This window comes from Protopterus annectens, chromosome 12.part0 (assembly GCF_019279795.1).
Source record: "Protopterus annectens isolate FY-2018-M chromosome 12.part0, PAN1.0, whole genome shotgun sequence".
Classification (NCBI taxonomy): Eukaryota; Metazoa; Chordata; order Ceratodontiformes; family Protopteridae; genus Protopterus; species Protopterus annectens.
Window position 1 is genome coordinate 14,538,906 of NC_056746.1, and position 26,707 is coordinate 14,565,612.

Below are 26,707 nucleotides of genomic sequence, written 5' to 3' on the forward strand. Positions count from 1 at the left end.
CCTTTATTCTCTCACCCTCTCTTAAGACAGTTCCTCAGAGAGGCTAAGAATATAAAATCCCCAAGGAAGCAACCAGTACCTGCTTGGGACCTCAATTTCATTCTAGAAAAACTGACCCTGCCTCCTTTTGAGCCAGCTGCTTCAACAGAACTGCAATATTTGTCATGGAAAACAGCCTTCCTTCTGGCTATCACCTCAGCATGCAGGGTTTCGGAACTACAAGCCCTCATGGCTGTGCAGCCTTTCATCATTTTCCATCAGGACAGAGTTTCCTTACGAACCAACCCTTCCTTTATGCCAAAGGTAGTATCCAGGGTAGCCTTGAATCAGGCTATCCACTTACCTACCTTTTACCCTAATCCACAAAACAAAGGGGAGAGACTACTACATTCCTTGGACATTCACAGACAGCTCCATTATTATTTGGACAGAACAAAGCCTTTCAGAAAATCAGAGCAACTCTGTGTCCTATGCTACAGGTGCTCAAGGGAAGCCTATTTCCAAACAGACAATCTCAAAATGGATAGCCCACTGCATACGCTTTTGTTACTCTTTTCATGGTAAAACTGTACCTACAGGCATCAGACCTCACTCCACAAGGGCCACAGCTACCTCTGCAGCTTTCCTCAGGGGGGTTCCTACCAAAGATATTTTGGAAGCAGCCACTTGGAGTTCTGTACATACTTTCTCCAAGCACTATCACCTACCATTATACTCCAAATCTAGAGCGGGCTTTGCCACTGCAGTCTTGCAGGGCATCCTGGCTTCTCCTAGTTCCACTTAGTGCCTACCACCCCTTTTTTAGCTTTGGGATTCTACCCATCTGTTATGACTGCAGCTGTATGCACAATGAACATAGTACAGTTTTGTACCTACCATAAATGTAGATGTTCGAGTGCTAATACAGCTGCAGTCCAGGTTTCCCTCCCTCCTTCCCCTCTTGGGACAGGCCTAATGGCTAACACCACCTCATACAACCTGATTGGGGTATTCTTTTATGGTGTATTTGCTTGCAACTACTGTTTTTTGATTATATTGCATTGCATTATTACATAAATTTATGTTTTGCCTTCCTTCTGGGGGCACCTGACATCTGGGGCAAGAAAAACTGAAGAAAATGGCGTCTGCTGGTTCTTTTATACCCCTGTCGCACTGACATCAGGGAAGAAGCGACGACATCCGACGCCGGACCTAGACTTTGGAATTCGGCCGACCGAGGACTCGCCTGACGGCAGGAAAACCCATCTGTTATGACTGCAGCTGTATTAGCACTCGAACGTCTACATTTATGGTAGGTACAAAACTGTACTTTGTCTATACTTTTCTGTGAATGTGCCCAAATTGCAGTAATCTGTTCTCTTAGACCTTCTCTGCGATTGGAGCTACTTTGGTGTCCTCATTTCTTTGTCACACAGTGTGCATTCTACCACCCTTCTCATACCCTTGATCTCCATCACCTCTAGCTTCCTCAACTGCTCTGCCTTTACTTCCCAGGTTTCTGTACCATACAGTGTCATTGGCCACACCACTGTTTTGTACACCTTATTTTCAGCTTCTTTGGCATTCCTTTGTCGTACAGTATGCCTGACACTGTGTCAATTGGCTGCTGTGCCCCTATGATTCTGGATTTGATCTCCTCATTTGGACTTCCCTTTTCCTCAACCACCCCTTCCAGGTACTTGAAGTTGTTTATCTGTTCCACTGTTTTCCTTTCTATGTTAGTTCTCAGCTTCTTTTGATTCCCCCATTTGCTGCCATTGCAACTGTTATCTGTACTCAAGTTTCATCCCATGTGCCTTCAGTTTTACTTTCCATTTATCTGACCTATGCTGAAGTTCTTGCTCAGTCTGTGTGTAATGTCATATTGTCTACATACAGCAACTTTGTTAATCTGTCTCCTCCAACCTGTTTGCTAATAGAGTCTGTCAATGGTATGAATATTAGTGGACTCTAAGCTGAACCCTGATCCACACCCACTCCCACTGGGATCCATTCTGAGAGACTAGTATTTACCTGTGAATCTTTTTCACTATGTTGGAGCTGTATTAAATCTTGAGGTACTTTAAGAATTTGTCTTGCTTGATCTTGCATCATAGGTTTCTAGGTTCATAGGTGTGTACTAGGCTAATGGCCCTGGGGTCTTTACAAGCCTGGCCCATAGAAGTGCCCTGGCATTGTGCTGCCCGTCGTTAGTTCCCAGTGCCTCTATCAAGCAGAGCCACTAGAGTGATCCCTGGGGTGAACTTCATTCCATCTATCACATCTGAAAGCCTTTCGCCAAGGAAAAACACACACAGAAGTAGATCTTTGTTAACTCATACCCACTGAGGTTATAAGCTGTTTAACTTAAAAATTCACAGCTCTTTACGTTTGTGTTATTATATAAAGCCATAAAGCTGTTAAGCCTTTTGTGCTCTAAATGTGAATAAACCTGTTGATCGCACAAATTAGCTGAGCTTTGCAAGCCAGGAAATATGACACTGGCTGACACAGAAAAGTAGGCAAGGACCTGAAACTCCCAAAATATCACTTTTAAAGGATGTGTTATCTCAGATATTTCTTTATCCTTTTGCAGTATCTTTCCATTGACAATACAATACTCATGAGAAACGGGATTCGCTGCTGAAAAGGCTGTGACATTTTTACCGACGATTTTCAAATTTGACAGTATTTCTCACGACTTGCATTCTTAGTAAATGGAACTGTGATCTGACAAGATAAGACTTTAGCATTGTAATACCATCAGCTGTGCAAGCACAGTGCATTATGGGCAAGAAGTTGCTTTCCAAGTAAATACGATCACATCAACATGGCTGCTCCCATTAGGGCATTCAGGTTAAAGAAAACAATAAAGTTAGTATTAAGTAAATATTGTGCTGCTGGCAAGCCTGGATTGTGTAGCACTTAATTGTAAGATGCATTAAATATGTTAAAATATATATATATATATATATATATATGTGTGTGTGTGTGTGTGTGTGTGTGTGTGTGTGTGTGTGTGTGTATATATGTGTATATATATATATATATATATATATATATATATATATATATACACATACACATAAAATGGGTTATTGTCAGAACCTGGAAGTGTGCTTGATCAAATGTCAGTTCTAGGAAAGTACACTTTCAAAAGTGCACAGTGCTGAGCTGACATAGTCCGAACTCATAATAATGAATGTACAACATGATTCATTATTATGAGTTTGGCAGTGTGAATGGGGATAGCGTTACAGTGAGGATCAGAGAATTTACCCCTGTCCTCACTGTAATGCGAACTCTGAGTTAGTATATATAATTTGCAGGGGGAGTGGGAGGGTGCAGGGGGCTTGCCCCCTGCAAAACAGCAAAAACTTGTTCCGTTGATGTAAATGTCTAACAGCAAGTTATGCTGAATAGCCTGGGTGACTGATGTCAGCTAAAGCTATTTTGAATTACGTGAATTGCAGACATTGGGCAACTGACGTTTGACTTAGTGTCGGAAACGAGATTTCATTTCCAACATTATTTTTCGATGTGGTATACAAACGAAGAAATGTCATTCTTTGTTTCAACAGTAAATTATATATAGAGTGTGTATATATATATAAATAAATAAATATATATATATATATATATATATATATATATGTGTATATATATATATATATATATATATATATGTCTATATGTATATATGTATATATATATATATATATATATATATGTATGTATATATATATATATATATATATATATATCATTTTTAATGTCTGCCCATAATGGTCCTTTAAGTATTTGTCTTTTTTGTCATGGTTGCAGAGTGCCTATTCATGTATTTTGGGATTGTGGATTTTCTTCTTCACGTTTGTATAACTGCAGATATGCATACATTCTGATTTTTATCAAGAACATAGAAAAACAGTCTGTAATGCCAACCTTTAAAATGTGTACTAGATTGTCCACTACCCCCCATTTTTCTTTTATCCAAAACAGTCAAACATTTGTCAGAAAAATTCCTCATTTATGGAGCAAGCAATGCATTACAATTAGATCTACCATTTCTGTAGACTAGTACAGTAGTATGCAACAAATTTTATAAGTTATTCCTCTTGAAGGTCTTTTTTCATTTCTTAGCTTATTCATATTTAATAGCGGAGTATAAATATTGTGTGTGCAGTAAATGCCAATAAAAATACAAACAACAATGGGTTCAGCAAAAAAATTCTTTCAGTGTTGAAAGGCAGTGCATTCACAATCTTTACATTAGTGCTGTAATATATATATATATAATACAGAAAAATTCCAGAATGATAAGCTGTTAATTTTCCCGAACAACTTTTCATATGTTTTAAATTGTACAAGCGAGATATCTAGTGCCATGAACACATTTACCTAGGAGGACTGATGTTTTACATGATGCAAGAAACTCCCTTTCTAGATGCTGGCCTATTGAAATATTTATAAAAATAGGACATATATTCCTATTTTATAATTAACAGTATAAAGCTCAGTATCACTCAAGCTGAAAGAACTTCCAATGTAAATATTAATGTGTCAATAGCAGTTTTTTCCAACTTCATCTAAGGGTTTACTTGACGTTCTGCGTGTTTTGCAGTAGTATGCAACTCAGCTGATCTTTAAAGTATTTATGGAAATATTATGTCTTCATAATTACAACCAAAACTGCATCTCCAACACAGTGCATTGTACATGGGTAGTGACTGTATAATTTGTCTCTCCTACCTTGACACCTCACACTGCGCCACTCAAACGTACGTAGCTCACTTGCTTATGGAGATATGAAAGTATAACTTCACAAACAGTGGTTAATATGTGCAGAGTACATATTAGATTAACAGTCTTAGTGTTGTTTTGTTTCTTACATCTTGCCTTTATGTATGATTCCTATTATTAATTGGTAAGTCACATAAGATAAGGAATCAAGCATACAAAAATATCACAATGCTGTTAAGGAGTTACAGGTCTTAAAGGAATGTGTGCAAAAAGACCCTTATGTGTAAATGAGTTGGTATACTGGTTAACAGAGAACTAGTGTAAACCCAAGAAATTGCAAAGTGATTCTTCTTTCATCACGTAAAACACAGAAATATGGTGATCTCTGACTGTCATGTTAGTGAAAAATATTAGCTGGAAAAGCTCAGTCTGCTTTCTTCATATTTTGTGCTGCCCTTTTAATTTAGCAACATTTTTATTAATGGGAAACTAGAGAGACGCTTCATAATTCAAATTAAACCTTATCAAACTTGTAATAATTAAAACTGTCATAAAATAAATTCTACTATCAAACCTTTTAATGTGGTTCTCATGTTGCTATAAGCTTTTGCACATATTCTTATAGGTTCATAGATGTGTACTACGCTAATGGCCCTGGAGCCTTTACAAGCCTAGCCCATAGGATAAACCCTGGCATCGTGCCACCCAACCTTAGTTTCCAGTGCCTCTGTTGCGTAGAGCCACTGGAGTGATCCCCGGGGTGAATTTTCTATTTCCCATCCACTCATCAAGATTTCTCTTGAAGAGGGCCAGTGAGGTGCTCTGATTGACATGTATGGGAAGTCTATTCCATAGCATGGGCAGTCTCTGAGTTATGAACCTGTCACTCCAGCACGTTCTGTTGATTGTGGTAATGATGTTGAGGTCTCTGGAGCGTGTGGTGTTAAGGAATTGGGATTTCTTTAGATGTAGCATTTCTAATAGAGCTGGGTCAGACATGGCTTTATAAGTCAAGGAGGGATCACCTCTAAGTAGGCGATATGAGACAGAGAGTAGTTGGAGTTTAAGTCTGTCCATATAGGACAAGTTAAGAAAAACGAAAATATCCAAACCTAGAAAAAGCTGAATGGAGTAAATAACCAAGAGGACTGCGCCAAAAATAAAAATCCAACAGTTTTATTCCACCACGATAAGAGTTTAGCGCTTTCGTCAAAAGTACATAAAACTGACTTCTTCAGAACTACATGACACACATAATGCTGATTTAAATAGCCTGCCCTACTCAACAATTAGTCAAACTAGAAAGATGTCATTTCCTGCTAAAAAATATAATTTCTTGCTAAAAAAGTATGTAATTTCCTGTTAGAAAAATATATCATTCCATGCTAAGAAAGTACCACCCCACTAAAATAATACAACTGAATTATTGATCCATTGATTCCCCCAAAAATAGAGCTTATGTTAAAAACATTACATAAAAAAAACAGCTTTTAGTTTTAACATAGAACTAATAGAAATGTTATCATTGAGCCCAGGTGGCACACATGCATTTAACCTTATTTGCCACTTGAGCTCTAAAAATTCAAGAAGTCGACTTGCTCTAATACAAAAAACTTGAAACAGTGTGTGGGATATAATTTAATATGATTAAATAAGGCGTTGGTCTCCCTATGTTTGTTAATAATATAACTGTGTTGATAGATCCGTTGTCTTAAAGCTCGGACAGTCTTACCCACATAGTAACAGTCGCAACCTGTACAGGATGCAACATATACAACCCCCTTGGTGTAACAATAGTACTTTTTATGTGTAGCGATTTTACCAAAATTCCTAAGCTTAATAAATTTGGCATCAATCACAAAAGAACACTGGGTGCATCTTCCACATTTGAAAGTACCACCTAGTCTAATGGGCCTCAACCTTAGCATGGAATGATATCTTTTCCTAACAGGAAATTACATTTTTTAGCAGGAAATTACATCTTTCTTGTTTGACTAATTGTTGAGTAAGGCAGGCTATTTAAATCAGCATTGTGTGTGTCGTGTAGTTCTGAAGAAGTCAATTTTATGTACTTTTGACGAAAGCACTAAACTCTCATCATGGTGGAATAAAACTGTTGGATTTTTATTTTTGGTGCAGTGCTCTTGGTTAATTACTCCATTCAGCTTTTTCTGCATATTGGACAGGTGTTTAAGGCCTATGATCCTCTTTGTGAGGTAGTTTTGCAGCCTCTTCAGTTGTTGCAGGTGTTTAGTGAGGTACATGCCAAATGGGGCATTGTATTCTATGATTGGCTTAATGAGGGAAGAGTAGAGGGGAGACAATGACCTCTGGTCATTGCTTGTATTTTCTGTAATCCATGTTGGGGATTATATTTAGCACCACTTTGGTTGTAAAGCTGCAGTAGTTACCAGCGACTGGTGTGAACATGCTGGAGTCCAGTAATGAGGCTACTGTGCAGTTCCTACCATTCTGCTAACATGTTCTTGGCTTTTTTTTTTGTTTTTTTTTTATTATTATTATTGACTGACCCTGATACAAGAAGCAAATAATGTAGCAGAACTACAGTATGGTCACCTGGCATTATTCTTCACACTGCAGTAACTTCTTAAAGGTGTAGCTGATGTTAGATATCCAGATGGAACAAACCACTTTCCAGATGCATTTGAACAGTGTATTTATTGAGCATATGCACCATGTTAGGGCTCTTCTAAATGTCTTATGAGTTTGTGACCAATGCTTTAGCATTGGCCTGAATAAAATGTGTGTGCATGCATCATGTCAGTATGCCAGTTTGTGCATCTCTTACTGGTTTTGCGTGGTGAAACCCACTCTTGGTATCATCTTAACTTAGTTGTTTATTGCACTATATCGTTAAGTCAATTAAAATACTGCATCCTAATAACTTCTGTTTTATTTGCAGGGAGCCGATCATTTTGGTCCCTGATATAAACTGTGTATGTCCCTGTCCGGGAATGGATTTGGCCTTGGATCATGGCTCTGACAATGATGTATCCCAGGTCAGTGATCATACTAAGAACTACAGAGCAGAACAGTGCAGTTCCAGCATGGGTGACCTCACTCACAAACTTTTGGATATTATTGAAACTCGAGACCTGGGGGATCACTCTGGGTATTCTACAGACAGTTCAGAAAGTCGGCACTGTTTGCGTGATGGACCACAGTCCTTGGCTGTCCGTGATGGCTGTGGTAAACTCACCAACAGAGACAGTGGAATTGACAGTATTAGCTCACCATCTAACAGTGAAGAGATATGTTTTATTAGTGAGGAACAAATAGAGGACATGAAGACTGGTGATTTTGGGTCAGAAGCTATGGAGGTTCAGACAGTGGAGAGGAAGCGGCAGTCCACAAGAGACTCAGAAGTGGATAGTGACCTGGATGAAGGGAGTGGAGATGAAGCTGAACTGCCACAGCTTTCCAAACCAGAGCGACAGGATTCATGTGAAGTAAGTATGATGTCGATGTGGAATGATGTAAACATTTCAGCCTGGTGGCATCAAAAATCCAGAGAGAAATGAATTGTATTCCTTACCAGGAAGCTGGAGATTGTGTAGACATTAAGAAGGAAGTGCATTTATCATGTAAACGGGTGAGGTAACAGATTAAGTTGCAAAGGTACCTGAATTGTGACCATCTATTCGTATGCGATTTAGACCCTTTAGCTTCCAACCCAGAGTATATCACAGGTTCAGAATGCAAGCCCTTCTGCTGAACTATGGATATATGAATATCCATATACATATGAATGGAGTATATGCATTTACCCCTAACTCTTTTTCTTATTTACTGCTGTAAAAAAAAAAAAAAATATATATATATATATATAGATAGATGCATACATACACACACACACACACACACACACACACTACCACAACTCTTCAACAGAAATGCTGTTTTTCTGTAAGTCTGGCATGTTTTTCTTGTGGTGTGGATATTATTCACTGTCTTCACTCAGGCTGCTGTCAAATTGAATTTCCAGCCATCTTTAACGTATATCCCTCCATCACACTGGAGGCTCAAACTCTGTTTTTTCATGTGCGACATGTTTTTCTCTGCAGTGTAAAGAACCTATTGTCTGACTTGTGTTTTGCCGTTATAATTAGCTCAGTCATTATCTAAATGTTTGCTCTATCCACAAGCTGTCAAATGCATGATACTTTTAAAGGTTTGTGTTGGTTGAGGTTAGAAATTAAGCTGAAATATGACCAAATAAACTTACCAGTCAACCCTAACATTATACTACCTCTACCCTCATTAGAGTTTGACTACTCTTAAATATCTCCTGATAATAGGTACTGCTTAAGTTTTGCAATAATGTAAGCTTTTTAATTAAGCTCGGGTCACTGCAGGCTTGCTCACTTCAATTGGGTGCTGATGTAACCCCCCCTTAACCCAGTAGTTTGGGTCTCCCTTTAAGAAGAGAAATCTAAAATACATTTTGTGGTGGTGGGAAAGATCCAAGAAAGCAGGCAGCCATCTGCATTATCATTTAACAGTAGGAATGGATTTTTTTCCCCATCCCTCATGCAAACATACTGCAAGTCATAATACAACACCTTGTTGGCACTCCCATAAGCCATTGCTTCATTTAAGGGCACTTTTCAACATAGTTTGCCACCCACTTCAGTTGCTGGATTTCCTTGATGTGTCCAGTGTTAACGATGTGTACATTAGAAGTTCATTTTGTGACAAGGATGAACCCTATCCTTTTCTTCAGGGAAGTGGTTATTTGGTCTCCCTTCTTCAGTTGTCCACCCAGTGCATGACTGATTTTTCATACGCGAGTCACTTGTGGATTCATATTTGTTTGCTGAAGGAAATTTCAGCAAGTGACAATACCACAAAATAAAATTCATCAAGAGCAATATTTAGAAAACCTGAAAGTATGTATTTTTTTTTTTTTGTATGTGGGGCAAGCCCGCATGTACCCCCTTCAACTTGGTGTATACTAATTCCATAATCTTCTTGTTATGTCTCTAAGCAAGAATTTCATCCCAGGACTAAAGTTCCTGGGGCAGTCAGTCTACTTGATTGACCATGGTTATGCACATGGGACAGTTATTCTACTTGGTTGACCATGAGTGTGTAATTTGGACAGTTATTCTACCCGGTCGACCATGAGTGTGTACTTTGGACAGTTATTCTACCTGGTCGACCATGGGTGTGTACCTGGGACAGTTATTCTACCTGGCCGACCATGGGTGTGTACCAGGGACAGTTATTCTACCTGGCCGACCATGGGGTGTGTACCTGGGACAGTCTAACTGATTTGACCATGCGTGTGTACCAGGGACAATTAATCTATCTGATCAACCATGGGTATGCACCTGTCAATGAGGCGTACATAATGTTGATGGTTCCTTTGTAACTAATACCATTATGTTTTTAACTGACTTGTAAATTTAGTCAAGTTTTAAGATTTCTTTGGTACTTGTTCAGCTCTAGTTGGACAGAGTAAAGGACTTAACATCACAGACGTTAGTGTTTTTCTGTCCTTGTTCATACAGATGAGGGTAGCTCAGTATACCTTAGTCAAGCAGTTTATAGAAGCTGTTTCACTGTTTGTGTCTTCTGTACATACGCTAATTATTTTAGTTTTATAAATGGCATACTGCAGCTGGTGGAAAAGTAAATACTCTGTTTAAGGAGCACTGTTTGTTATGGATTTGCTAAGTTGATTGTTGACACTTGGTAGAACTGAGTACATGTATGTGACCAGTAGCAAGAAAATACTTCATCCACTGGGCTTGTATGCCATTTAGTTGCCTCCATGTTTGCTGAGAGCAAGTTAATTAAAAGAGGCATTAACCCAAACACCAACCAGCAAACCAGAAAGAAAAAAGCATGCCAGGAGGCTGGCAGTTTGGAATGTCAGACCATGCTGTCAGAGCCGGATCCAGCACTAGGTGACCAAGGGAGTTGCCTAGGGCCCACAGGCTGGGAGGGGGCCCCCACGGGCTAGGATGGCTGCCACATCCAGCATTAGGCAACCAAGGCAGTTGCCTAGAGCCCACAGGTTGGGAGGGGGGCCCCCCGCTGGCTAGGACGGCTGCCACAGATAAAAAAAAAAAAAAAAAACTGTGTCATCTGTAAGGGTATTCTACTTTAGGAACACCCTTACATCCCTGCATGCATGTATCAATGCATGCAGTGCATGCACGTCTGTTTGTAATTCTGTGCATGAAACGGAGCGGAGCAGATATTTTAGTAAGCTGGCTGCAATGGAATAGAACAATGTTCTTTGTGTTTCACTGTTGCAGTCATTACATTTGGGTTATCTGCCTGCACGTAGCCCTCAGCAGGCCTGAATATCAAAGTCTTGGGTCCTGCGTCGGATGGAAGTCTTTTCTTCCATGAGATCAGGTAGTCAGAAGTATAACGCATGCAGCCAGTGCCATTACATCAGTCTTACTTGCCGCGCAGTGCCCAAAGCAGAAGCAGTTTGCAAGTGCTGGTTGGGGCGTCTCCTGAAATTTTCGTTTTCAAGTTTCAGAACCGAAGTCTTCAAAAAAGCTAAGTACCCCATTGGGGATCCTTTTTCTTGCTCTAAACCAATGTCAATAAAAGTTAATAGTTAATTTACCTGTGGAAAGCAAATATCTCATAAAGATTTTAATTCGTACTACATTCCTTGCTTAGGCCCAGAATACGATGTTCCTCGCTGTCGGTTTTGTGCCTTATTCAATCCACCAGCTATTCGTTGTTGGTTCATTTTTGCATCAGACTATTTTGGTACTCTGTGTAATTATCCAAAAATGGCTTCGGTAAGCCATCCGACTACCGATATTCCAAACAAACGTAAAGATAAAGACAGAGACAGACCGCATAGGTCCAAAGCTGCTGACGACACTTCCGTTAAACTAGTCGCCAGTTCGGTACTCAGGCGCTTTCGCAGCCCCTGATACCCGCTACTTCAGATTCGCAGGCCTCTACTGAGGCCTATTCAGAGTCCAGTATGCCACGAGATGCTTCTTCGACCATGGAACCTGTGGATGTCTCTACCTTGGATGGGTCTGGAGCCGATGTGCAGGCACCGGCTTTTGAGGGTGTATTCAGGCCTACTGAGTTGCATTTCAAACTGACGCCATCTTCTGCTTCAAGGCCTAAAACTCAACCCATGCCTAGAAAACTGACGTCCAAACTGCATGGTCAGGCCCATATGCCTAAAAAACAAATAAGAATGGCTGAAGACTTTATTACTTTAATTAGGAGAAGCCAGCCTTCTCCCTCTAAGAGACCTAGAACTGATTTTCCTTTTGATTCTTCTGATCAGGATTCTGAAATTTCTGTTCCTTCTGATTACCAGGATTTGCCCTTATCTACCCGTGAGGATTCTGATGCAGAGGACTCAATTCTCTCTGCTTCCCCTCCAGAAGATTTTTCTTTGGGTGAAACCTTGCATACTTTTAGGGAGCATTTCCACTGGGAAAGCCAGTATTACTCTGTCTCCAAAAAGAGTATTAGGGAATTCTTACTCCTACCTCAACACAGGCCTTTAGCTATCCCTCCTGTCCTGGACATTGTAGATTATGCCTTCTTGGAATCTTGCCTGGCCCCAGACCCTTTACTTCTGGCTCCCAGGAAACCTGACCGGTATTACAGAGTACCTGACTCACAAGTTCCTCTTCAAGAATCCTACTGCGGACCCAGAGACCATCTCCCAGGGACCAAAAGGCATTAAGACTACCACTGCCAAAACCCCTACCCCCTCAGACAGAGATTCCAGGGCGTTGGACAGATGGGGTAAGAAGGTATGCACTTCTGCTACTTTGGCCATTAGGGCCTTAAACTTCCAGTTTCATATGTTAAAGTATCAGCAGCATATTAAGGCACTACTTAAACAGAAAATTATGTTGATTCCTGACTGTGCTGAAAATAAAGAATTACAGGATTTAATGCAGTCTGCTGAACAAGTTGGTAAACATACTTTGCAATGTGGTAGAAGCATCTTGCAGGGCTGCTGTCACTGGGTCTGTTCTTAGAAGGCATGCTTGGCCTAAGGAGCAAATTTTGCCAGATCATGTTAAAGCTAAATTACTGGATGCTCCCTTAAACCAAGGCCGCCTGTTTGGCAACAAAGCAGAAGAAGTCCTTAAAAAGATGATGGAAAAAGCTAAATCTATGTAAACTGTTAAAGATTTCCTGCAAGTACAGCCTCCCAGATTTAGTAGGCATTGGTCTTCTAAGAAATGGTCCTTTCCTGTCTCTTCCAGGCCTTCTCAGTCCACACCCAGGAACAGCAGACCACCTAGGCTACAGTCTCAAGGTATTCACAGGCCTAAGCAGTGGGGGGCTTCCGCTTCCAAAGCTGGAAGTAGTAAGACACCCCCCTATGGAAAACTGTCACAATGACTTAACCTTAAATCTTCCAAGCCCTGCTCAACTGTCTGCTCCCTTAGGGGGAAAGATCGCCCTGCATGCAAAAAACTGGGAACTCATTACCCAGGAGAAATGGGTGTTAAATATAGTTTCCCAAGGATACAGATTCCACGTCCACACCTTACCAACCCCAAACGGTTGGCCAGACCTACCCCAAAATCAGTGGGTAGAGGCTCAACAGCAAGTTCTCTCTCTTCTAAGTATTAGGGCTATTCAACCTTTCCCAGCAGAAGAAAGGGGACTAGGTTTTTACTCAAGACAGCTCCTGGTGTCCTATCCTGGATCTCTCTATTCTAAACACCTTTTTGGTAATCCCAAAATTCAAAATGCTAACACTTCATCAGCTGCTTCCTATGCTAGGCAAAGATGCCTGGTTGGCAACCTTAGACTTAAAGGAAGCTTACCTGCACATTCCAATAAGGGAATCTTGCAGGAAATACCTACGCTTCAGAGAAGGCTACATGCACCATCAGTTCTCTGCACTTTATCTACTGCGCCCAGGGTATTCACAAAATGCCTAGCTCCAGTCATTGCATTTTGCAGGCTAAGAAGTATTCAGATATACCCATACCTGGACGATTGTCTAATTCAGGCAGAAAGCCAGGACATGCTACTAAATCATTTAGCATTTGTAAAGAAACTTCTAACCCCACTGGGGTACACCATAAACGAAAAGAAATCTCATCTAGTACCCAGCCAACAAATTGTATTCCTAGGAGAAAGCTTGAACACAACTTCCCAGGTGGCTTACCTCACACCAGAGAAACAAGTTTGACAGCCTGCTTCAAAGTACTGGCCATAAAGACCCGGCTATCTGCAAGCAAAATCCTGCAAGACCTGGGGTTCATGGCCTCTTACATTCTACTAATTCCATATGCAAGACTGCATATGAGGAAACTACAGTGGTATCTACAAAGCCTATGGTGTCAACATTCTCAGGACCTGGAATCAATGATTCCTATCTTTCCTTGTATAAAGACAGAGTTCCTTTGGTGGGGCAGAGGCCTGCTACCTCAACAAGGGACTGCCATTCACTCTACCCCCTGCCACCCAACCCCTAAAAACAGACGCATCAGACTGTGCATGGGGGGCTCACTTGGCAGGGCAGTGCATTCAGGGCAAATGGAACCCGAGTCAGATGCATCTGCAGATCAATCAAAAAGAAATGTTAGCTGTACAGAATTCCCTGACAGCCTTCAAGGACCACATTCTTCCAGGACAATTATTGGTAAAGACAGACAACACCACTGTTATGTGGTACATAAACAAGCAGGGGGGAACTCGCTCGTATCCTCTCTGCAGACTAGCCATGGCTCTGTGGAACACAGCCTTGAGCTACCAAGTGCACCAATTCCTGCCAGGCAAGCTAAATTCACTGGGAGACGACCTAAGCAGAAATCTCATGGACACACACGAATGGAAACTGGAGCCAAAGATATTCAACATTTTGAGAAACAAATGGGGGAACCCAGAAATAGACCTGTTTGCCTCCCCACAGAACTACCAATTGGACAAATTCTGCACAAGGACTCCCCACAGTCAAGCTCTGAAAGTGGATGCCTGTCCTTCACCTGGGAAAGCTCTCAGTTTATGCCTTTCCCTTTCTGCTTCTCTCAAAAGTTCTGCTAAAGATCAAACAGGACAAACCAAGGACAATACTGATTGCACCAGACTGGCCACGCCAGCACTGGTACCCGCTCTTGTGCAGTATGCCACTGCTGGGACCATGGCACCTGCCTCAGACCCCTTCCCTGCTGTCCCAGCAGGAGGGCCAGATCCTGCACCCCCTGCTTCAAACCCTGAACCTTGCAGCCTGGCTATTTCCCTGAGCTCTCCAATAGCATCCCTCAGTAAGCAGGTGCCAGATGTCATTCTGGAGGCAAGGAGGCCTAGTGCTAGAAAATCTTATGCTGAAAAATGGAAAAGATAATGTTCTTGGAGCCAGACTCAGGGGATAGGCACAGCAGTGCCCAGCTTACCGCATATTCTTCAATACTTAACAGATGCTCCACAAGGGCCTTTCCTTCTCATCAATTAAAATTCATGCCTCAGCCATTTCAGCTCCTTATAATACTGACCCCAATCCTCTTCTCTCACCCTCTGCTAAAACAATTCCTCAGAGGGACCAAAAATTTAAGACCACCCAGGAGAGCCTCTACTCCAGCCTGGGACCTTAACTTTGTATTGGAAAAGTTCACTCTACCTCCTTTCGAACCAGCTGCAACTGCAGAGTTGAAATTCCTTTCTTAAAAAAACAGCCTTCCTTCTAGCCATCACTTCAGCAAGAAGAGTGTCTGAATTACAGGCCCTCATGGCAGTGGAGCCCTTCATCATCTTCCATGCTGACATGGTGTTCCTCAGGACCAATCCTTCATTTATGCCCAAGGTGGTATCCAGTGTGGCCCTTAATCAGTCCATTCATTTACCTACCTTTTTTCCTATTCCAAAGAACAAAGGAGAACGAATACTGCACTCTTTGGACGTGCACAGACAACTTAGATTTTATTTGGACAGGACTAAGCCTCTCGGAAAAACTGAACAGCTGCTAGTTGCCTTTGCTGCAGAGGCAGAGGGGAAAGCCATTTCAAAGCAAACCATTTCTAAGTGGATAGGCCATTGCATTCATTTCTGCTATAAGCACCATGGAAAACCTACCCCACAGGGGATAAGATCACAATCCACCAGGGCTGCATCTACTTCTACAGCCTTTCCCAGAGGTGCCACTACCAGGGACATCCTAGAAGCGGCTACATGGAGCTCTGTACATAACTTCACCAATCATTACCACTTGCCTATTTTTTCAAAATCCAGGGCTGGTTTTGCCACTGCAGTCTTGCAGGGCTTAATAGCTGGTCTTAATGCTTTCTGACTTCCTCCTTCCTTCATTAGCTTTAGGAATCTACCCAAATGTAATGACTGCAACAGTGAAACACGAAGAGCATAGTACAGTTGTGTACACATACCATAAATGTAGATGTTCAAGTGTATTCACTGTTGCAGTCCTGGTTACCCTCCCTCCAGCCCCCTGACTTCTGTTGGCTGTACCTTTCTTCTTGTTGAGAGTATTTCAGCTTTCTGGTGTATTAGCTTTTTGTTGGAGGTGTAACCTTTTATATATAATTGCTTCCCATTAGGGGGGCACCTGACATCTGGGGCAAGAAAAACTGATGTAATGGCGTCGGCTGCATGCTTTATACCCCTGACTACCTGACATCATAGAAGAAGAGACCGCATCCGATGCAGGACCCAAGACTTTGATTTTCAGGCCGGCTGAGGGCTACCTGCAGGCAGATAACCCAAATGTAATGACTGCAACACGGAATACACTCTAACATCTACATTTATGGTAAGTGTACACAACTGTACTTTTCTGTCTGCTGTACATCGGAAATCTGCACTGTGTGAGTGCATGCGTGAGTGTGTGCAACCATGTGTGCACGCGACTGAGTGTGTGTGCGCGCGCGCGCAACCGAGTGTCTGTGTGACTCTGTGTGAAACTGTGTGTGACTGTGTGTGTGTGTGTGTGTGTGTGTGTGTGTGTGTGTGTGTGTGTGTGTGTGAGACTGTGTGATACAGTGTGTGTGTGTGAAATGCTCTAGGTAAGAATGGCAGGTTAATTTAACCAAGCTCAAGCCCTGTATCTTTGCACCAGGAGACAAGAGCCTAAATCCTTTCCACCAATCATGCCTCTGAACTTCCAAATACAAGAAATCTGGAGAAAGCCTTAAATAATGGGGGGACAAACACCTAAAAATAGGGATACATTTTGAATATTGTTCTTATATGCTTAGAATGTTGATAGAGTAACAGGTTTTGTGTTTGTGTATTTTATGAAGGATATGAAGTCTGAAACTCAAATCTATGTCATTATTTAGTTACATCAATCCTCTGTAGTTTGCCAAAAAGAAACAGATTTTAAGAGGATCAGGTCAGAAATATGAGTCTCAAGTATGGACATTCTGCAGATATCTGTACAGCTGAGAGGTATGATTACACTGACCTCTTTACATTTTCAAGAAATTGTCTGTTTCAGTGCATTTTTAAGGAATTGTGAGCTTTAAGGGAAGAGAAGTTTAATGCTGCTCATGCTGTTTTCAGTGTGAAATTGTTTTGTTTAGCAAATGGTCATCACCATTGAATTTGAAAGCTGTGTTAATAGCATAGCAGGTGGTGTACTTTCGTTTGATGCAGAAGCTTGTGGGTTCTATTCCCACACCATGTAAATGGATTGCTGATGCTGTTAAACTTTAAGGGGGTGGGGGTGTTGTAGTCCTGAGTGTGTCCTCCTTTGATGAGATGCCTAGTAATTGTATTTTTGGTTTGCCATCCATTCCCTACTGCAATATTACATTTTTTTTTTTTATGTAACATAGGCACTTTACTCTTCAAGGGCAACAGACACTGAATTTGTAGATGATGCATTGAAATATAAAGTTGTTTGCAAGCACCAACCTCTTCATTAGTTACACATCTTTTAATGTGGAATTATTCAGGTGACTTTTATGTCTGCAGAGATTGTGCATTATTGATTGGTGGATTGTAATGACAGAAGTTTGAGTGGCCTTTTATGAACTGGGCAGTTTTGTCATTATTGGCCCATACATTTTGTTTCATTGCTTACTGGAAAAATGTTGAAAACTACAAATTTAAAACATACATGAACAGGTGGTTCAGTGTTCTAGAAGTAATATAAATTAAGTACAATCAGAGCTCATGCATGTATGGTCCTAAAAATGTGTGCAAGGAGCCTATGGTTTGAAAACAGCCCAACTGGCCAGATGCATTTTCTTTGAATGTGGGTTTTAATCCCATTTCAGTGAATGCGAGTCTCAAGGGCAGAGAAGTTTACTGTTAATGCCAAGTCTGTTTTCAGTGTGAAATGTATTGTTTAGCAAATGTCTATCAGTGTTTATGCTATAAAATTTGAAATAAGTTTTAAATTAAATCCTAATATCTATAATCATTGTAGACGTAAAGAAGAAAATAGTATCACACTGAGGGGTTTGAACGGTGTTTATGGTAAATGAGGAGAAATAGCCAAGGAGTTGGGACACTGGAATGGTTACAGAGTGTGGGAGATACTGTAGGGGTGCTGTTGTGTGTGTGTGTGTGGGGGGGGTACGGTAGGGGTGCTGTTGTGTGTGTGAGGGGTACTGTAGGGGTGCTGTTGTGTGTGTGTGTGGGGGGGGGTACTGTAGGGGTGCTGTTGTGTGTCCGGGGGGTTCTGTGTATTTGGGGGTGCCTCTGATCCATTACATCTCCTAGGGCCCCATCTGTCCACAGTCATGCTCCGCATGCTATAAAAAATGTGTTGAGTATTGGACTGTGTGAACTGTGTGATTTGTACCTTAAAAGTTGTCAGTCAAGTAATCAGGAATTGTAGAGTGACTGTGATGAAAATTTGTTTATTGTCTTAGTGTAGTTTAATATCTATTTTTATAAATTTTATTAGATATTTGTAATTCAATAGCAATTTGATCTAAGCTAAGTGAGGTGGTCTGTTTTGGCCTAGACCATAAGAGCTGGCTGTTGCTGTGGACTGTTCAGAGCAGGGTTGCCAGATTTCCGACTGGCCAAGTAGGGACAAAGTGAAGACAAAAAAAAAAAAAAAAAAAAAAAAGGTCTTCCACATCTTTAATGAGGAACATCAGAGTTCCGCATTAAACAGAAGTAGCTCTGTGTTTGATTGGCCCAGGCCAATCAAAAATAAATAAACACAGAGCTACTTCTGTTTAATGTGAAACATCGCAGTTCCGCATTAAACAGAAGTAGCTCTGTTTTGCGATGTTTTGATTGGCCCATATACCGGTATACGGGCCAATCAAAAAAACGCTAAACACGGAGCTACTTCTGTTTAATGCAGAACATCGCAGTTCCACATTAAACAGAAGTAGCTCTGTTTTGCGATGTTTTGATTGGCCCGTATACCGGTATGTGGGCCAATCAAAAATCGCAAAACACAGAGCTTCTTGTGTTTAATGCGGAACTTCCGCATTAAACACAAGAAGCTCCGTGTTTAGCGATTTTTGATTGGCCCGTATGCCAGTATACGGGCCAATCAACAAAACAAAGCGGAGGCTGCCCGGGATTTAAACCGGCAGTGCGGGACCCGGGATCAGGCTGCTGATCTCGGGACAGTCCTGCCCAAATAGGGGACGTCTGGCAACCCTGGTTCAGAGTGGTCAGTCATCCAGCATGTTTTTTGGAGGTTGCATGAAAAGTGGAGAACCTAGAGAAAACACACAGGCATGGGAAGAACATGCAGACTGCACACAGTCACTTTAGGCTTTTGAACCCCAGACATAGAACATGTGAGTCAATGGCTAGTGGGAAAGAAACCACTAGATTGCCAATCATACTTACTTTTTGTTGAACCACTTTCATTTCATGAAATAAGAAGTTATGCACTCACCATAATGTTCCATCTGAGTAGGTATCTTCATTTGTCTGCAACCTTTGGGATACGGATCCGATCTCGGATCCGAGCCGGCAACTTCTATCATAGCATAGATCCGGGCTCCTAGCTCCTCCCCTTACCCATAATCCCCTGCCTACCCTGACTGACCTCAGATCACGTTTGCCCCATAGCACAGCTGATAAAAGTGTCTGAAAGGGAACAGATGCTAATAACCACAAGAACGATCATTTTGGTCAGGGGGAAGGAGGTGGGGATGGTTGCAGACAAATGAAGATACCTACTCAGATGGAACGTTATGGTGAGTACATAACTTCTTAATCTGAAGTAGGGACTTCATTTGTCAGCAACCTTTGGGACAGAGTCCCCAGCTACCTAAATCATGGGTGGCCTTCATGGAAGGATATTCCGGAGCACCGCAGAGCGAAAGGACGCCCTACCTCGGGAGACAACATCTATTTTATATTGGCTGATAAAGGTGTGAGATGAAGCCCAAGTGGCTGCGGAACAAATGTCATCCAGTGGAACCCTAGCTTGAAAGGCTGCAGATGTGGCAACGGCCCTAGTAGAATGAGCATGGACTCCCTTCCCGAGCTCTGATATGCTAAGAGAATACAACTCGAGATCCATCAAGAGAGCGAAACTTTAGAAACTGGCTTTCCGAAATTACTTTTGGCAAAGGAGATAAACAACTGATCGGATTGCCTATGATCAGTAGTTCTATGACTATAAAAATGTAGTTGTCTGTGTACATCTAAGGAATGCAGCTTGTACTCTCCTTTGTTTTGAAAGTTGGGGAAAAACACTGGAAGATTGATAGATTAGATTGATTGATGTTCGCTTCTGAAGATACCTTAGGTAGGAAGGACGGATTGATCCTGAGGTAAACCCTATCCGGGTGAAAGACCAAATATGGTGGTTTGACACAAAGAGCTTGCAATTCCGATACTCTTTTGGCTGAAGTTATGGCCACCAAAAAGGCTGTCTTCCACGAGGGAAATTTGAGATCAACCGTGGCCGCCGGTTCGAAAGGGGGACCAGTCAAGGCCTGCAAGACTAAGGATAAATCCCATGGAGGTACCACCTGTTTGACTGGAGGCCTAAGGAGGAAGGTACCCTTGAGGAAGGTCTTACACAGTTTGGAAGTGATAAGAGGGCCAGACTCTTGCCCCACGTGATAGTATGAGATTGCTGCAAGTTGTACCTTGACTGTGGAAGAACTAGCCCCCTGGTGAAAGAGAGAGGTTAGAAAATCTAGAACTGACGCTATCGGGGCTGTAAAAGGGTCTAAATGACGGTGTTCTGCCCAAATGGTGAAGCGTTTCCACTTACTCTGATAAACCCTCCTGGTGGAAGGCTTGTGAGCTGCTACAAGAATGGCTTTGACAGGTGATGAGATCCTGGGAGTCCTTATGAGGAGTGGAACTGGAGCAACCAAGCCGTCAGCTTGAGGTTGACCCAGGTTCGGAGTCGGAAGATCGAGGGGGTGAGAAATGTGATCCGGGAGGGGATCCAGAATCCATGGTGGATACACTAGGTGAGACCATAGGTAAGGGAACCACGTCCGACGAGGCCAGAATGGGGCAATGAGGATCATCTTGCTCCCCAACTGCCTGGCTTTCTGCAATAATTTCAACATCAGGGGAAGAGGAGGGTAAGCATAAAGCAGACCGGGAGGCCAAGCATGAACTAGAGAGTCTCTCGGGGACTCCCCGGAGGGGGGATCAGAGTGAATTAATCGTTGCATTTGGTGTTTGAAGGAGAGGCAAAAAGATCGCAACAAGGTTGCCCCCATCGGGCAAATACTTGCTCTGCAACTCAAGGGTTCAGAGACCATTCGTAAGGAGTCAGGATAGTACGACTGAGCCTGTCCACTAGAATGTTGGACCGTCCCGGAATGTGCATTGCTATGAGAAAGCGGTTGGTGGAAATCACCCATTCCCACACTCTCATGGCCTCATGGCAAAGAGGGTAAGACCTGGTTCCCCCCTGTTTGTTGATATACCAGACGACTGACATGTCTGTCTGTACTGCAATCGTCCCTACCAGAAGAGAGCTGTGTAGTGCCTGCAACGTCAAAAGCACCGCCCTCATCTCTAGAACATTGATATGCAAAGAGGTCTCTACGTCGCTCCACGTGCCTTGGACTGTCCTGCCTGAAAAATGCCCCCCCCCACCCCAGGCGAGAAGCATCCGTGGTCACTGTGTCGACTGGCGGTGGTAGTGAGAAGGGACGTCCCGTGTGGAGATTGGGGGACTGGAGCCACCACACGAGCGACCTTCTGCAAACCTTGCTTAAGGAAATGGGATGAGACAGGGGGTTGCGAGACAGGGACCATTGTACCTGGAGGGTCCACTGCAGGACCCTCATGTTCAACCGGGCCAGTGGCAGCAGAGGGATTGCAGCCGCCATAGATCCTAAAGCCCTCAGGACCAATTCCGCAGAAGGAGTTTGCAGTTGAAGGATGGCCTGCACGTGCAACATCAGGTTCTGAAGCCGATCTGGAGTCAAGAACGCAAGCATTTGTCTGGAATCCAGTCTTGCCCCTATAAAATCCAACACCTGTGTAGGGGTCAGAGAGGATTTGGTCATGTTGATGGTTAATCCTAATAGTGGAGCCAGACTGAGGAAATAATCCCTGCATGAACAAAGTAGATGCCTTGTTGGGGCCGTAAGGAGCCAGTCGTCCAGGTATGGAAAGACCTGAATTCCCTGGAGTCTCAGGTGGGCCGCTATTATCGCTAGGACTTTGGTGAACACCCTGGGGGCTGAGGTGAGGCCGAAGGGGAGGGCCCTGAATTGAAAGTGACTGGCTCCCAGCCATAAGTGGAGGAACCTCCTGGAACGCCTGTCCACTAGAATGTGATAGTACGCATCCTTGAGGTCTATGGAGCACATCCAGTCGTCCTCCCGCAATAAGGGGAGGACGGATTGCAATGTGACCATTCGGAACTTTTCTTTGAGTACCGCCAGGTTTAGGAGAGAGAGGTCGAGGATGGACCTCAAGTCCCCCGTCTTTTTTGGCACCAGAAAGAACCTGGAGTAAAACCCTGATCCAATTTGATCTGGGGGGGGCGGGCTGGATGGCTCTTTTTTGCAGAAGCTGCTGAATTTCTGCAGCAGCCACGTCCCTCTGACTGGGTGGTACGTCGGGGAGGCCTCTGATTCTGGGGGTTACGATAAAGGGAATTTGGTAACCTCTGGATATAATAAGAAGCACCCAGCGATCCATTGTTATGGACTCCCACATTGCTAGGTGCATCGAAAAACGCCCCCCCGACTGCCTCCAGAGTGGAGCAGCTGGGTAACCCCTCAGGGGTTCTGCGTGGGCCTCTCAGAGAATGGTTCTCTGGACCCAAAATTCCTGGGACCCCCTCTGCCTCTGGGGCGGCATCCTCCCTGTCCTCCTCTGCCACGAGAGGACTGGTTGTCCTGAGCAGACTGGGATTGATGCGATTTTCAGAACCACATCTTCTTCTGACCCTTTTGGTTCTTGGAAAAGGACCTCTGGGGCGCAGAGAAGCGGACTCCGATGACAGACAAGGTCTTCCCGTCTTTCTTGCTCTGGACAAGAGTGTCGCGAACAGTTTTGCCGAACAGTGCAGAACCATCAAAAGGGGCATTCGCGAATGACGCCTTAAAGGGTTCCGAGAAGTCACAGTGACGGCGCCAGGCCTGTCTCCTCATGACAAGCCTGACTCTGCCTGCTCTAGTGGCTCCCTCCGTAGCATGAGACAACAGCCACATAGAGGTGTTAGAAATAGAGCGGAGGGTGGCCATTCGGGAGGAGTACAGATCCTTGTCTCCCTCCGACATGGACCCTGGGGGGGAAGCAGCGTATTCCTTAATTAGATCTCGCTGCATCCGAATAATGTGTGCCATGTAGTTCAAGGCCCTCATAGAGAAGGTCGCTGAACTGAAGGCCCGCTTCCCAAGACGGTCCATTGCGCGAGACCCCTTGCTCGAAGAATGAACCGTGGGGCTCTCCTGAGCCAACTCTTTCTTAGTGGCTGCAGTCACCAACATGGCATCCACAGGGGGACCTCTGCTCCAGTGTGATCTCTTTGCAGGGGGCTCAAAATTTTGTCCGGGTGCTTGGGTATTGGCTCTACAGTGTCCAGTTCCTTCCAAGCCATAGTGGATATGAGATCCACCAAGGGGTCGGGTGGAGGGGACACCCAAGAGGTAGATGGTCCTGCCTCAAACGCCTCAAGGAATACGGACTCATCAGAGGAAGCCTTGGGGGCAGACCACCCGCCCCTGATTTTGAGCATTTCCATGATGTCTCCGAAGGAGACATCCTCGGGGGGTGACCTAGGGGAGCCTTCCCCTTCATCTAAGTCCGTATCTTCGGTGAGACTCTCAGGGGAGTCTATGTGCCTCCTCTTGCACTTTGCCTTGTGAGGAATCTCCTCGGGGGGGCTGTCCGAGGAGTCCTCACGGACTGTATCTTGTTCCACTGGAACTCCTAGAGGCGCTGAGGCAGGCTGCCCCGATGGCCGGATGAGGGGAGCCAGGACCAGATGAGAAGGGGCGCAGGAGGGAGCCGAAGCCAGGACCGGAGGCCTGGAAGCACACGACAGTGCCCTCTCCACCGCAGCGAAAGCCGAGGAGGAGCCGCCCTCAGACGGATCCGAGACCCGACTCCCACTCGGATCCGAAGTGGGGATCGGACCCGGCGCCGAGAACGTCTGATCCGAGGTACCAATGTGCTCCGACCGGGACAGAGCCGAAAGCACACCGAATCCCTCCGATCCGAAGCTCGGCCCACGGCTCCGAGAGGTCGGATCCGACAAACTCGAGGGAGCCGTCGGAGCCGATGTGCCCAGCACGGTCGGCTCCGACCCACCCCCGGATCCAACATGGCTCGGCTCCGTGCGCTCAGACCCCAGAATGCGGGTCGGAGAAGGAGAAATAGGGGTGAAAAAAGGGGTCGAGCTCCCCCCCGGAGGGGGGGGGGGAGGCAAGAGCACTCCCATCTGCATCTGGGCCTGGATGAATCTCCTCATCATCCGGTCCATGTCCGCATCTGACATGCTAAATGTGGACCTCAAAGAGGCCACCGAGGCAGACCTGGAGTGCCGCCTCGATGACCACGACGGGGACCGGGTCACCTCCTCCTCGGGTCCCGGGGAGAAACAAGGTGATCGGATCCGAGGAGGAGGAGACCGAGAAGACCTGGACGGAGAAGCCCTCTTTGTGGGTGGGGCCGATGAAGAGTCCTCGGCCTGCCGCTTAAGGTGTTTCTCCCTCCGCTTCTCTTTCCTGGACTTCCTATCTTCCGGAGCCGAAGCGGGACGTTGAGTCCAGGTCGGAGGAAGGGAGGCAGGAGTGACCGCTACCGGGGGGTAGTGGTCACCGAAGTACCGGAGGCCGAAGCAGAGTCTGGGGGTAAAAGGCCCGCCAGAACCAGCTTCGACCTCCGATCCTTAAGTGCCCTGGGGTTGAACGCCGCGCAAATCGCGCAACCCGAAGAGAGGTGTTCAACCCCAAGGCACCTAACGCACCGAGTGTGGCCATCAGCCGGTGAAAGCTTGTGACCATACTCGGTGCATTTTGAAAAAAATGGCTTTAGGGGCCTCCGACATGATTAAAGTAAAGCACACTCACTAGGCCCCTACACTCAAGTCACACACACACGCTACGACCAGCGGGGGAGGGAGGAAAAATTTTAAATTAAAATTTTTAGCTGAAAAAACTAAATATAATAAGTTTTAGCATTAAGGGTAAACCTACCATGCACACACGATCACTCAATCAGAAAGGAAGAAAGAAAACTTTTTTCTCGCAAAAAACGCCAAGAGCTCTGGAATCTAGCTGTTGCTTGAAGAGCCGCAAACTAGATCTGAGGTCAGTCAGGGTAGGCAGGGAATTATGGGCAAGGGGAGGAGCTAGGAGCTCGGATCTATGCTATGATAGAAGTTGCCGGCTCGGATCCGAGATCGGATCCGTATCCCAAAGGTTGCTGACAAATGAAGTCCCTACTTCAGATCTGCATTTATACCTGCTAAGCACAACAAATAGCTTTACTGCTATCCCTTTGCCTGTGGAATTCTTTGCAACTGTTCTTACTTCTGTATTCCCTGACTGCACTGTGATTGGTCTCTTGTCAAGGGATTGAGGAAGGAAATTTTGCTGCTGATCACTGTTTTAGGCTGATTTGGTCTCATTGCAATGTGTTCATTTACTGACATTAATGATGGGAAAGGTCACCAGAGGTTACCTTTTCCACTGATGGAACCATGTTTAGTAGCTAGCCTGAACATGCGTAATATTCAAAATTTGATTGAAACTATCTACCATTCTGAACGCAATTATGCATTTTTCTTGGGGTTCTGGAGGTCTTTGGCAGTTGTTTTCTACCCTTTGGGCAATCAGGGATATTTATAGGCCTGCTTGTGAGGCATCTTTTAAAACTGACAGCTTTGAAGAGAAGTAGCCATGCTCTACTGTTCCGTCTGTATGAAAATCTAATGGTGCATAAAATGTCTGTATTTGTTTTGTATCACTTCATTTTGCTCCAGATTTTTTTTTTAAGAAAAACAGATCTGTAGAACTTTCATTAACAGTCCACCCAAAAAATATATAAACAGCATGTATACGAGTATACGTATGATTTACGTATGCGTATATGGCTTGTTTGTATGCATTTTACATTTTGTTTAGTGCCAGAGAAATTGAAAACTTGGTACTTGCAAGAGCTCGTCATTTGAGCTGAAGTCACTGTTCTGATTTTTTTCAAGCAGGTTGAAATGGTGACCCTTAAAATGACATTTCTTTGGAGGACCCCCATTGGGTTAAAGAATGAGAAGACCTAGGCTTTGGTTATTACAGTAATATGACAAGTACTTTCTTTCTGGTCAAACTTTTTTGGAAGTACTGTAGCTTTTGTATGGTGTCAGATTTCGCTGTTGTGTTGTGTCTGCACCTGTGTGTGTGTCAGCCATGGTGTACTTTGAAATCCTGACGACCATATACCCGACATTCATTTACGAGAGATGAAAATAGTGAAAGATGAAGTAGCTGAACAGGAAAATTTTCTCAGGATAAGTAAACACTTGCCCAAAATGCCCTTCTGTCCACTGTAGTGCGATCCAGGAGTTGGTATATATAGTTAGGTGGGGTGGGGGGGTGTAGCCCTGCACCTAGGTGGGTTTTACTTACCT

The 26,707-nt window shown here is 43.9% G+C and overlaps 1 protein-coding gene across 1 annotated transcript in view; it reads left to right on the forward strand.

Moving 5' to 3' along the window:
- The window catches only part of FGD1 (FYVE, RhoGEF and PH domain containing 1), an 854,635-nt gene that overhangs the window by 497,253 nt on the left and 330,675 nt on the right, over window positions 1-26,707 (forward strand). Inside the window, exon 4 of the mRNA XM_044089056.1 lies at window positions 7,643-8,189. Coding sequence (XP_043944991.1) covers window positions 7,643-8,189 — 547 coding nt within the window. The remainder of the gene's footprint in view (window positions 1-7,642; window positions 8,190-26,707) is intronic.